The sequence below is a fragment of the Berghia stephanieae genome, chromosome 11, assembly GCF_034508935.2.
Source record: "Berghia stephanieae isolate SIO BIC M18660-M18661 chromosome 11, UCSD_Bste_1.3, whole genome shotgun sequence".
NCBI lineage: Eukaryota > Metazoa > Mollusca > Gastropoda > Nudibranchia > Aeolidiidae > Berghia > Berghia stephanieae.
In genome coordinates this window covers 7,608,630-7,621,129 of record NC_088370.1, presented here as the reverse complement: position 1 = coordinate 7,621,129, position 12,500 = coordinate 7,608,630, and the positions used below count along the sequence as shown (strand labels likewise).

Genomic DNA, 12,500 nt, shown 5'->3' with positions numbered 1-12,500 from the left:
TAGCTAGTTTTGTTTATCAAGTACATTCTGGTACTTCTTGAGGCCAGAGTACCTATCATTTGTTTACGTTATTTTATCAAGTCGTTAGCATAAAAATCATTTTATTAAAATATTCATGAGTCTAAAGTTATAACGTTCAAGTGTTAGATTATTTTATTAAATATTATTAGGCTTGTTTAGCCCTTTATACTATTTGAACATGTCATAAGGGCTGACTTTCGACCCAATCCCTACCCCTGTCTGAGTCCCACCAGTCCCACAGACAGGCCAAGGAAGTTTAACACGGAGATATCTGACGGCCTGTTTATATTTATATCAAACCATATTTCAATCCCTTCCTAAGTATGGACATAGGAGTAGCAGCGGTCCAACCTCACAACTTTGCATCAAACGGCACCCTTAAAATCAAGACCTGAGAGAGGACCAGTTCGGCTAAGGACCTCAGCTGCCACCAAGCTAAGACTTACAAAAATAAAAAATATATTGCGTGTTTTCTTTGTTAGTGCCCCATGATGAATAATAAACAATAAAACCATGTAAATACGTCCCATACTATTTAAAACAGAGTAAGTACAACTTACTCTTATTGTCAATTATAAGTCGGACTAGAACTTTTTTATTCATTGCTTATTTTATTGTGATGGTTATATTATCCTTAGACAGCTATACGAGCCATTTATCATTGCCGTTTAATATTTCCATGTAATATATAACGGGGAAATCATAGGATTGGCAGACCTATATAATTCAATTCTAATTAATAGGGCGATTCTGTGAGTGCAGAAGCTGACAACCTATGTAAAATACTAGCCTGGTATGGAGAATTATTACATAAAATTTTCTAAAATAAACAATTTAACCTCCACCTTAAATACCACATTACAATGATGATGATGATGATGATGATGATGGTGGTGATGATGGTGGTGATGATGATGCTGATGATGATGCTGATGATGATGATGATGACGACGACGACGATGATGATGATGATGATGATGATGATGATGATGATGATGATGATGATGATGATGATGATGATGATGATGATGATGATGATGATGATGATGTCCTTACCGGTAGGCATACAACACAAATCTCCTCTACCATGATATCCAGAAATACAAACACATTCACCTTTCTCATTTCTCTCGGCATTGGTTACACATTGCCCTGGGAATTCAATCAGGAATATAAAATACATTAAGCATGTATACAGATCATTTAAGGGCACTATGCGATGTATTTTTGAAAAAGGCATTTGGAAATAAAAGATAACAGTGACAACCAACAGTTAAACAATGCTCAAAAGAAAATGTACAACAAACTAAAAGGCATGGGAAAAAAAGTCTGTTTTCATTTTTTTTCAACTTTCAAATAAAGTGCTGGATCTAGTTTTAAAACTAATGCTATTCCATAACAGAGGGGCACTGATACAGAAAGTTTTACTGTTATTGTTGGTCAATCATGAAAAATAGAAATCAAACATTGACAATAAAATACTGGTTCCAATCTCATTGGAAGTGTAAAACCAGTCCAACGGAGGACTGGATACATACGTGATCTTCAGAGAGCTGGCATCTTATTTTCTAACCTAAATATAGTATATGCTGGTCGTCAATAAAGATCATCCATCCTCCCTCTCTTACCCCCCCCCCCCCCCCCCCCCGTAATCATAAGAAGCTGGCTATACATCTTGCTACTAAAATAATTATCCCACCTATTGGTTCAATATGTAACATATTCATTATCACTCCTCCGGAGAACTGGTTAAATGCACATTTTCAAGGAGTTTGGAACCGGAGAAGTAGAGGGTGAGCCGCACAATAGCCTAGGAGAAGATCTTTAAGAAGAAAGCATCAACAATTGACAATGTCAGATATATGATTATAATATATCTTAACTTTATACTCCGTTTATGCCATCTGGTCTACCCCGGTATGTCATCGAGGCTGTTGTCATGTTTATCCAAATAAATAAGTAAATAAATAAATTTATTTATTTATTTATTTATCAATTAATTTAGAAAAAGGCATTCTTCGCACATAAAGAGACTATTAATAAATAGATAAATCAATAGCTAAATGAATAGATAAATAAATAAATATGTAAATAATTTTCAAATAAATGAATAAAAAAGAAAATGATAAAAGAATAAATATGTAAATAAATAAATAAATAATTAAATAAAATAAATAAATGAATAAACTAAGAAAAAGTATTATTCGCAAAGAAATAGACTATTTTCCAATGACGACAATTATTAGACCATGGTAACTTAGATCATCAGACCTGCAAAGAGGTGACCGTCGTCCTGGATGGTTTATTGATTGATTCATAGAATGGGTAGTGTTCTGTCCATACTTACTAGTTAGTGCTTCTGAGTGGAGGATGTTGTCTCCAACAGAAAGGAGCATTAGGATTATTAATATTTTCATGGCGATGTCTGTTCTGTAAAGATATATACATATATGTATATATATATATATATATATATATATATATATATATATTATAAAATAGTTTACAAATAGTAATAATAATGATGATGATAATAGTGATAACAATGATGATGATGATGATGATGATGATATGATAATAATAATAATAATGATAATAATAATAATAATAATAATAATAATAATAATAATAATAATAATAATAATAATAATAATAATAATAATAATAATAATAATAATGAGATGATAATAATAAAATAATAATAATAATAATAATAATAATAATAATAATAATAATAATAATAATAATAATAATTAATAATAATAATAATGGTATAAATTTATAGTGCGCCAAACATCCCTTCATCAGGAGGGCTCTGGGCGCATAACATAGATTAACTTAATCATTAAGCCCTAACACAGTACACGAACAACGCTAATTATACACATCATCAAGAGAAAGCCTGTCGGAATAAGAATGTCTTCAATCGACGCTTGAATTCCTCTAGTGAAGACGAAGAACGTATCTCTAGTGGTAGTAAATTCCACAACATTGGACCAGAATGCTGAAAGGCGCGTTCACCAGCCTTCACTCGACAGCGGGGTGTTTTCAATTTGAGGTCGTTCGTTGATCGAAGCGATCGCTGTGGGTTATACCGTTCAACGAGGTTTGAGAGATATGCTGGTGACGAGCCCTCCAGGCATTTGAAAACGATAGTTGAAGATTTATATTTAATCCGCTGGTCCACTGGCAGCCAATGCAGCTGCTGTGGTAATTCGGGAGCTGCAGTTTTTCTGTCTTTCTGTAGTACAACGCGGGCTGCCATGTAATAATGATGATAATGATGATGAGAGCGATCTAATATTCAGGATTTCGTGCAACCGAGTCAAGAGCAAATAAGAATGGGAAATCGAAAGAAATAAAATAATGCATAAAATCAAGACGAAGCTATAAAAAACTATGCAACGAAAAATAGACAATATTGGAAAATAAATTAACAATGCTCCTGATAGTATGAACATGTTCAAGGCCGTCTGGTATATCAAGCAAAATCGTAAGTACACACTGATCATTAAAGATGACGATAGGAAAGTCATTTGGGATGACAGACAAATAGTTTATAAGATAAAAGACTGTTTTGATGCCAAATTTAAATGGGGAAAATGAAATAGAACCATTTGAAGAAGCTGACTCCAGCCTAGATGAAGAAATAAATGCCAGAGAGGTCAACAAAGCTATAAGTAAATTAAATAACAACCAGCTCCTGGGATAAACACAATCAAAGCTGAAGAACTCAAATGCCTTACAGAAGAAGACCACGAATATCTAGCAAACATGTTCAACGAAATGTGCGTACAGAAAAGCTATCTAGATTTGGGGTCAGGGAAACTCATTTTACTGAACAAACCAGCAAAACAAAAGGCCCATTACAAAACCTAAGACCTATCGTACTCCTCTCTACCATTAGAAAAGTGCTTAGCATTATTAAATTGAAGCAAATACGACCAGCGGTGGAGAAGTATCTGCCACCTTCTCAAAGTGGGTTTCAAAAAGAAAGAAGCACAAGTGACATAGCATGGACATATAGGTGGCTAAAATCTAGCACTCAAAAGTACAAAGAAGTGTTTGCAATTTTCGGTATAGATATGAATTCTGCCTTCGGCACAATATGTAAAAGCAAACTAATAACAACACTAAAATATTTCTGGAGAGGGACCATATTAAATTGATCAGAGTATTACTTGTCAATACAACTCTCACATTTACGTCTAGCAACAATCAGAGTAAAAGTTGGAACGCCACAGGGGGGGGGGGGCGGTCTCAGTCCTATTTTTTTTAATGAAGCAGCACAAAGCAGATCAAAATTACATCCAAATCAAAGAGTTACCCGTGAAATTATTTACGCAGACGATGTGGACCTCATATACGACTCAAAACAAGGAGCACGTAACTATCTACCTGTAGTATCTAAGACGCTAAGCCAATGGAACTTCAAAGTCAACGAAACAAAAACAGAACTAACTGTAGTTGAACGGGCCAAAGATGATTGGGAAAACGTCAGGTGCTTGGGAACTTGATCAACTAAGAGAAAGACATTACAAGAATGAAACTATTAGCACAAAACGCCTTTCGCGATCAAATATCTGGTATAGGATGGACAGCATTACCGAAAGCAGAAGGATACGCCTCTGCAAAGCCCCTGTACTACCAATACTGATCTACAACTGTGGTACATAGGGATTAACGAAAAATAATTTAGACAGTCTAGACGCTCTACACAAAAAACCACTCCCTCGAAGATGACTAACCAAGATCTCTTCGACCGTTGCAGAGTAGCCCTTTCAATGGTAGAATAAAACAAAGTGGAAACTTCATAGCCCATTCTCCTATGAGACCATAACATATCGGCCCAGACAGCAATGAAGGGATAATTCAATGCCGGGAAGAAATACCGCTGACGAAAACCAAGGTCTCTCCCAACAACACTAAATGCCGACCTGCAGACATACCATCGTCTGCTCCAATCAGCACCAGGAGAATTTGTATCTTTACAGCTACAAAAAAACTATTCCATCCCAATGAAAGACGGAACTTGATCTGCTCGCTCTGCTCGCTCTTAAAACGTTGGCACAAGACATATATAAATGTGCGGCTATGTGGTCTAGTGGCATGACACTCGCTTTCGGATCGGAAAGTCCTGGGTTCGAGCCTCGCTCGGCGCATAGTTGAGTCCTTGGAGAAGGTTCTTTACTCACATTCTCTCACCGTACTCCCATGTAAAATTAGTACCTGACCGTTAACAGCGTTGCCTCTGTCCGAAAAAAATTGTAACATCGCCTAACAGGCGTCATGTCCCGTCTTAAATGTTAAATGTTGCTGTTGGCCAGGGACTCCTTGTAAAGCGCTTTGAGCACATTTAGTGGATATTGCGCTATATAAAAGCTCATTTTTAAATGGAAAAAATAACAAAAGGAATCCAACAAGCGGGGGATATGCTGAAAAACACACAATTCACGGCAAGCGCCCTTGAGACTGCATAGACAAAAACATAATCATCATCACCATCATCTTCAGCAGCAATGAAGGGATACTTCAATGCCGAGAAGAAATACCGCTGACGAACACCAACGTCCCTGCCAACGACACTAAATGCCGACCTGCAGACATACCATCGTGTCTGAGTGATTGCAAAGCGCCATAGAGTGCCAGTGGATTAATGGGAGAGAGAGAGAGAGAGAGAGAGAGAGAGAGAGAGAGAGAGAGAGAGAGAAAACAAGTAGGAGTGAAATATCTGTTCAATGTTATCGGTATCATATAACGTTATAACAAGTGAAACTAAATGACAAATTGCCATATTTATGGACAATAAAGATCTATATTATATATATTATTATTATTATTTATTATTATATTATTTTATTATTATATTATTATTATTATGTTTTATTATTATTATTATTGTTATTATTATTATATTATTATTATTATTATTATTATTATTATTATTATTATTATTATTATTATTATTATTATTATTATTATTATTATTATATTATTATTATCAGATAAGTTACTATTATTATGTCCAAAACAATCGCCCCTTCAGTGGCTCCATTCAATAAAAGTCCCCATCGGCCTCGAAAGCTGTCAATAAATCGCTTTTCTAATTTCAATCTCCACACGATATCATGTAAGTTTTGTTGAACACATTTCCATTTGGAACAAAATAAGAAATTGGTTAAGAAGGAGTGAAAAGTAGATTAAGACTTCGAGTCTAAGCATAAGAAGGGATTATTTTTCCAAGTCTATTGAGCGCAGCCTCTGGCGTATTAATATATCGTGTTGAACAAGGTGCTGAGAATTCTATATGCAATCTCAAACATGAACAAGGCAAAAGAGAATTCTGTTTATAACCTCAAACGTGAACACAGTCCTGGAAAATCTATCTTTAACCTGAAACAATAACAATGTGCAGAGAATTCGATTTATAACCTCAAACATGAACAAGGTGCTGAGAATTCTATCTGTACCTCAAACATGAACAAAGTACAAGAGAATTCCGTTTATAACCTCAAACATAAGCACGGTCCTGGAAAATATATTTATAACGTCAAAGCAGAGAATTATATTTATAACCTCAAACATGAACAAGGTGTTGGGAACTCTATCTGTACCTCAAACATAAACAAAGTACAAGAGAATTCCGTTTATAATCTCCAACATGACGCTAAGAATTAGTTTCTGTTCAATCAGGTGAAGTATAAATATAAGGTTTAAACCAGATTGATTTATTTCAACCATTGTATGACATTGTTTTATTTTTTATAATACCTTATTTCACCCCTTTGGAAATCGGATTAAAGAAGGATTTAGAATTTTGAATTGTTATCTTGTTGATATAGATCTGGTGGTATTATCAATTGTGTAGGGACAATGGCGACCAAGGCATATCTATACAAAGATAAGAAATGCAAATGATATTAAAAATAAACGGGTTAAGGTATTTGTAAAGCATGCGGAATTGTTAAAACATGCAACTAGCGGATTGTGAGTTTTTTTTTGTTTTTTTAATCCAAAAAACGTGACCTTTTATATAGCGCAATATCTACTAAACGTGCCCAAAGCGCTTTACAGGTGGTTCCTGACCAACAGCAACACCTAACATGTAGAACGAGAAATGACTGCTGTTAGGCGGTATTACATTTTTTTCTGACAGTGACAACCTGAGTATGGTGAGAGGATGTGAGTAGATGGCCTTTTCCAAGGACTCAACTATGCGCCGAAGAGGCTCGAACTCCGGTCCTTCCGATCCGAAAGCGAGTATCATACCGCAAGACCACATAGCCGTTTGCAGGAGCTCAATTAGTGTTTCTACATATCTGATCTAGTTGCAGGAGATATTATTTAAATGTGTCTCCTTTTTTTTTTTTTTGCTTTGTTTCCACGTTGCACTAGTCATATCATATAAAGAATGTTCCTAGCCTCTTACTTCCTCTGAGCCAATGTATGCGTTCTCATACTAAACGAAATAAGCCTATAACAAGTTGAATTATCAGACCTGCAAATAAGTAGACGTCGACCGACATTATACTATTCTTTCATCGCTTTGTACTTATTAACCCTCTCCATACCACCTACAGCAAAATAGTCACATTTGTTACGATTCAATATACATTTTTTTCTTATTCAGATTTATTTTGCACATCACAATGGTCTTTGTTTAATTAATCTGAACATAACGTTGTTTTGTAGTGAGATTGTTTGAGTTTTAAAAATCAATTTTTCTGCTGATTAAGCCTGCCATTTTGGGAAATACTGAAAATGGTTGGTAAGGAGAGGGTTAAGCCTGCCATTTTGGGAAAATACTGAAAATGGTCGATAAGGAGAGAGAGAGAGTTAAATGAGTTATTTTGTATAGTGTCAAATAACACAACGAGCTTGCAAGTATGTGTTACTCCACGATAAAAATATGGCGAGTTTAATAAATACAAAGAAATGAAAGAATACTTCTTTTCTACCCCTCCAAGTAAGATTATTAGATATTTTGTAACCAAATTGAATGAAATTGAATGGAATGGAAAATCAATTCAACGCGTTCAAAGCATTATTCAACGATTACGTATTTACTAAGAAATGATAGGGTTTTCCAACGGGTGGGCTGGAATAATATCCGATTCTTACACCCTTGTTTTTTATTTTTGGAATTCTGGACGTGTTCCCATCGTTGCACGAGCTTGCGAGTTCTGTCCACCTCGGGTACTTTAACTCATAATATCTTTATCTGTCGGTTTCATCTACATCGAAAGATTTAACTAATATATTAATTCGTCGTAGCAATCCACCTCAGTTGCATTATTTCAGATGTTTATGTGTTATTTACATCTACCTCATTTGGCCTTATCCGTGTTTATGTGTCTTTTCTATCTACCTCGGTTGCCTTGATTCATATGTTTATTGTTGGTTCTATCTACTTCAGTTGCCCTTATCCATGTTTATGTTTCTCTTCTACCTACCTCGGTTGCCTTGATTCATATGTTTATTGTTGGTTCTATCTACCTCAGTTGCCCTTATCCATGTTTATGTTTCTCTTCTACCTACCTCGGTTGCCTTGATTCATATATTTATTGTTGGTTCTACCTGCCTCGATTGCCTTGATTCATATGTTTATTGTTGGTTCTATCTACCTCGGTTGCCTTGATTCATATATTTATTGTTGGTTCTATCTACCTCAGTTGCCTTAATTCATATTGTTGGTTCTATCTACATCGATTGCCTTAATTCATATTGTTGGTTCTATCTACCTCAGTTGCCTTAATTCATATTGTTGGTTCTATCTACATCGATTGCCTTAATTCATATGTTTATTGTTGGTTCTATCTACCACGGTTGCCTTGATTCATATGTTTATTGTTGGTTCTGTCTCCATCGATTGCCTTGATTCATATGTTTATTTGTCAGTTCTTTCTTTCTTGATTTCTTTGTCAAAATATTTTTATTTTCTTGATTTTACTACCCGTGTGGCCTAAACTAAGATGTGTAAAGGGAATGAGATTAGCGGAAGAGTAGCGTCCTTTGATTGGACATCACCTTACAGAGAGAACGTCAACATGGTTTTGCGCATGCGTCTCTCTCGTCCTCGCTTTCGGTGAAGTGTCTCCGGAAGCGAGGACTAGAGACGCATGCGCACAATCAACATGACGTTCTCTCTCTAATAACTTTTCCGCAGGTGACGTCCAATCAAGGGACGCTACTCTTCCGCTAATCTCATTTCCTATTTGTCTGCATTATCTAGATACCTAGCTTGCTTTGTGTTAGTTCTAGCTACATCAGTTGCCTTGAAAAATATGCATTTTTGTAAAATATTTTATCGGTTATCTTGACCCATGTGTTTATGTTGTGCATGTATATACTTCGGTTGCTTTGACTTCAAATGTTTATGTATAAGTCTGGCAAATGTATTTAGTTTTTTGTTCTTTTCTTGGCAAGAGTTAAGACACCCTAGTACATCTGATCTGAACAGAAAAAATACAGTCAGCAACATCTGCTGCAGGAATTTCAATAGTTTTATCGAGAAGGCAAACGCGACAAGCAATTTGAATTCCTAATCAATAAAATAACTAATTTTTATTTTTTACCAAATAGGCTATATATAAGACCAAACGATAAAATAATAACACAACATTAATTAAACAAAATAAGCTGTAATCGGAGATGTAAAATAAATAAGTACGGCTTATTTATTAGCTTGAAGAAAACTTATTGAAATCTCGTCTTGAGCATCCAGATTCATGCGTAACTGAAAAATGTTAATCTTGTTTTAATAAACTTGAGTGTATCAGCTTGACAGATTTAGTCTTTAATCCTTAGACTCAACGTATGTCCCCTTGTATTCACAATTACTTGAGCGTTTGTATTGCGCAATATCCAATATACGTGCTAAAAACGCTTTACAGGGGGTTCCTGCAACACTTAACATGTAGGAAGAGACATGACGCTAGTTAGAAGAAATTACTATTTTATTCGGACAGAGACAACCCTGAAAAAGGTCAGGCATTCATTTTACACCTGAGTGCGGTGAGAGAATTTGAGTAAAGAAGCTTTTCCAAGGACTCAACTATGCGCAAAAACGTGTTCAGATCTCATTGGAAATGTAAAACCAGTCTTCCGGAGGACTGGATTCATCCCTTGTGTAAATCATCTTCTGTTTTCAGAGTGATGGTCTCTTTCTTATTTTCTAGTCTAAAAATATACTGGTCGTCAATAAAGATCATCCATCCTCGCTCTTTTACGTCCCGTAATCCTAAGAACCTTCCAATACAGTCTCCTATAAAATAGTGATGCCACCTTATGATCCAATATTTAACCTATTCATTATTAGCCCTCTGAAGGGTTGAATACATACTCACTTCCGAGGAGTTTGTAACCGGAAGAGTAGAAGATGTGACGTCACGACTTCTTTGTACCATAGAAATGATGCAGTCATAATAAACTGTCACCGTATGAAAATGAACGTTAGAAATGGTGTAAAATGAGTACCTGGCCGATAAAAGCATTGATGTCAGTCAAACAAATATTGCGCTAGCGCCTTCAGGCGTCGTGTGCCACCTTATATATCATTAACTCTCTCCTTATCAGCCATTTTTAGAATTTCCCCCTAAAATTCATACCAACCCGACACAAAAATAGACTTTTCCTAATCAAACAAAAAAGTAACAAATGCCTTCTATACATAATGTTGTTCTGCAAAATGATCCCAACAACACAATGTTTAGTAGTTGTAGATGTAATCAAAGCATTTCTTTATATTTTGTGATGTAGAGAAGAAGTGAGAATGAGAAAAATGTTGGCTGCATCGTAACGAATGTGACGATTTTCCTATGGGTGGTAAGGGAAGGGTTAAGTGGAAAGCGGTGGGAGCTGTCTGAAGCCTAGGATCGTGAAAATACTAACGAAAGAGTGATAATGCGGCTATGTGGTCTAGTGGTATGACACTCGCTTTCGGATCGGAAGGTCCAGGGTTCGAGCCTCGCGCTCGGCGCATAGTTGAGTCCTTGGAAAAGGCTCTTTACTCACATTGTCTCACCGTACTCAGGTGCAAAATGAGTACCTGGCCATTAACAGCGTTGTCGTTTTCCGAAAAATTGTGATATCGCCTAACAGGCGGCATATCCCGCCCTACATATTAAATGTGGCTGTTGACCAGGGACCCCTTGTAAAGCGCTTTGAGCACATTTAGTGGATATTGCGCTATATAAAGCTCAATAATGGAGACGTTTCGGATGGGGACAATCCAGACAATGGACGATTGGAGTATAAACACTTCTACTACTATTCCAATAACTATGTACTACTAATATTACATTTCTATTATGGCTTTTATCTTCCATTATTTGTTAGAAAGTATTTCTCTCTCTCTCTCTCTCTCTCTCTCTCTCTCTCTCTCTCTCTCTCTCTCTCTCTCTCTCTCTCTCTCTATCCATCTATCTATCTATCTCTCTCTCTTTCTTTCTTTCTTTCTCTCTCTCTCTCTCTCTCTCTCTCTCTCTCTCTCTTTTTCTTTCTTTTCTTTTCTTCTCTCTCTCTCTTACTTCCTCTCTCTCCTCTCTCTCTCTCTCTCTCTCTCTCTCTCTCTCTCTCTCTCTCTCTCTCTCTCTCTCTCTCTCTCTACCACGCTGACTTGCCCTTATCATTCCAATCCCACCCTAGGGACTCCCTACCCACGAATCCACGCCACGACAACGTTTCATCCACATGACACTCCAACCGCCATTGAGTACAGACGATACAAGTTAACTGTACTTTATTGGCTTGCACTATTCAGTATCTAATACTGAATAGTGGTTTTGTACTATTCAGTATCTGACACTGAATAGTGGTTTTGTACTATAATACGGTGTTTTTTTTTCCCGAAACCTGACAAAGTTATGGGAAGAGGGCAGCTGTGGGAGTGAATCTGGGACTCAGTGGCAAAGCACTATTCAGTATCTGATACTGAATAACCACTTCGTTCATTATTTTGTTTGTTTTCCACAGTTCATTTATTTGTTTATTGTTGTGCTGGCGATATCATTAAGAGTTGCTGTTGGCTTGTGACCTTTTGTAAAATAAAGCCGTTTGAGCGCATAAATTTGATGTTGTCCTATATCAAAGCTCACTTGTGTGACGAGAAATAACAAGACAAGATCCCAGTGTGTTAAATTGAGTTCAACACAGAGACAATCCGATCAATAGCAGAGTGACTGGTCGCTACGCAATCAACTCTGCCTCCATAGCCCAATAAGCTACATTTTTAATTGATGGTTTTGCACGTTATTAACCATTAACCAATCAGAATATTTCCTGCCATTTACCCCGTCCCGTTCCTTTGACTATTTTGTCCGAATCAACTAACAGGTATTATCACGTGCGGCTATGTGGTCTTTTGGTATAAAACTCGCTTTCGGATAGGAAGGTCCTGTGTTCGAGCATCGCTCGGCGCATAGTTGAATCCTTGGGAAAGGCTCTTTACTCACATTCTCTCGCCGTACTCAGGTGTAAAA

At 36.4% G+C, this 12,500-nt stretch overlaps 1 protein-coding gene across 8 annotated transcripts in view; it reads right to left on the bottom strand.

Moving 5' to 3' along the window:
- Nucleotides 1–12,500, bottom strand: part of LOC144957176 (uncharacterized) — a 38,382-nt gene that overhangs the window by 14,453 nt on the left and 11,429 nt on the right. The window contains exons 1-3 of one of the 8 annotated variants that reach the window (XM_078888210.1): nt 6,636–6,712; nt 2,369–2,451; nt 1,078–1,173 (exon numbers count right to left, since the gene is read on the bottom strand). In XM_078888210.1, the coding sequence (XP_078744336.1) occupies nt 1,078–1,173; nt 2,369–2,438 (166 nt within the window). In that variant the 5' untranslated portion in view covers nt 2,439–2,451; nt 6,636–6,712. Of the gene's footprint in view, nt 1–1,077; nt 1,174–2,368; nt 2,452–2,891; nt 3,163–6,035; nt 6,168–6,453; nt 6,713–12,500 lie in introns of those variants that run through there. The other 7 variants (XM_078888211.1, XM_078888207.1, XM_078888208.1 and 4 more) reach the window with 7 other exon arrangements.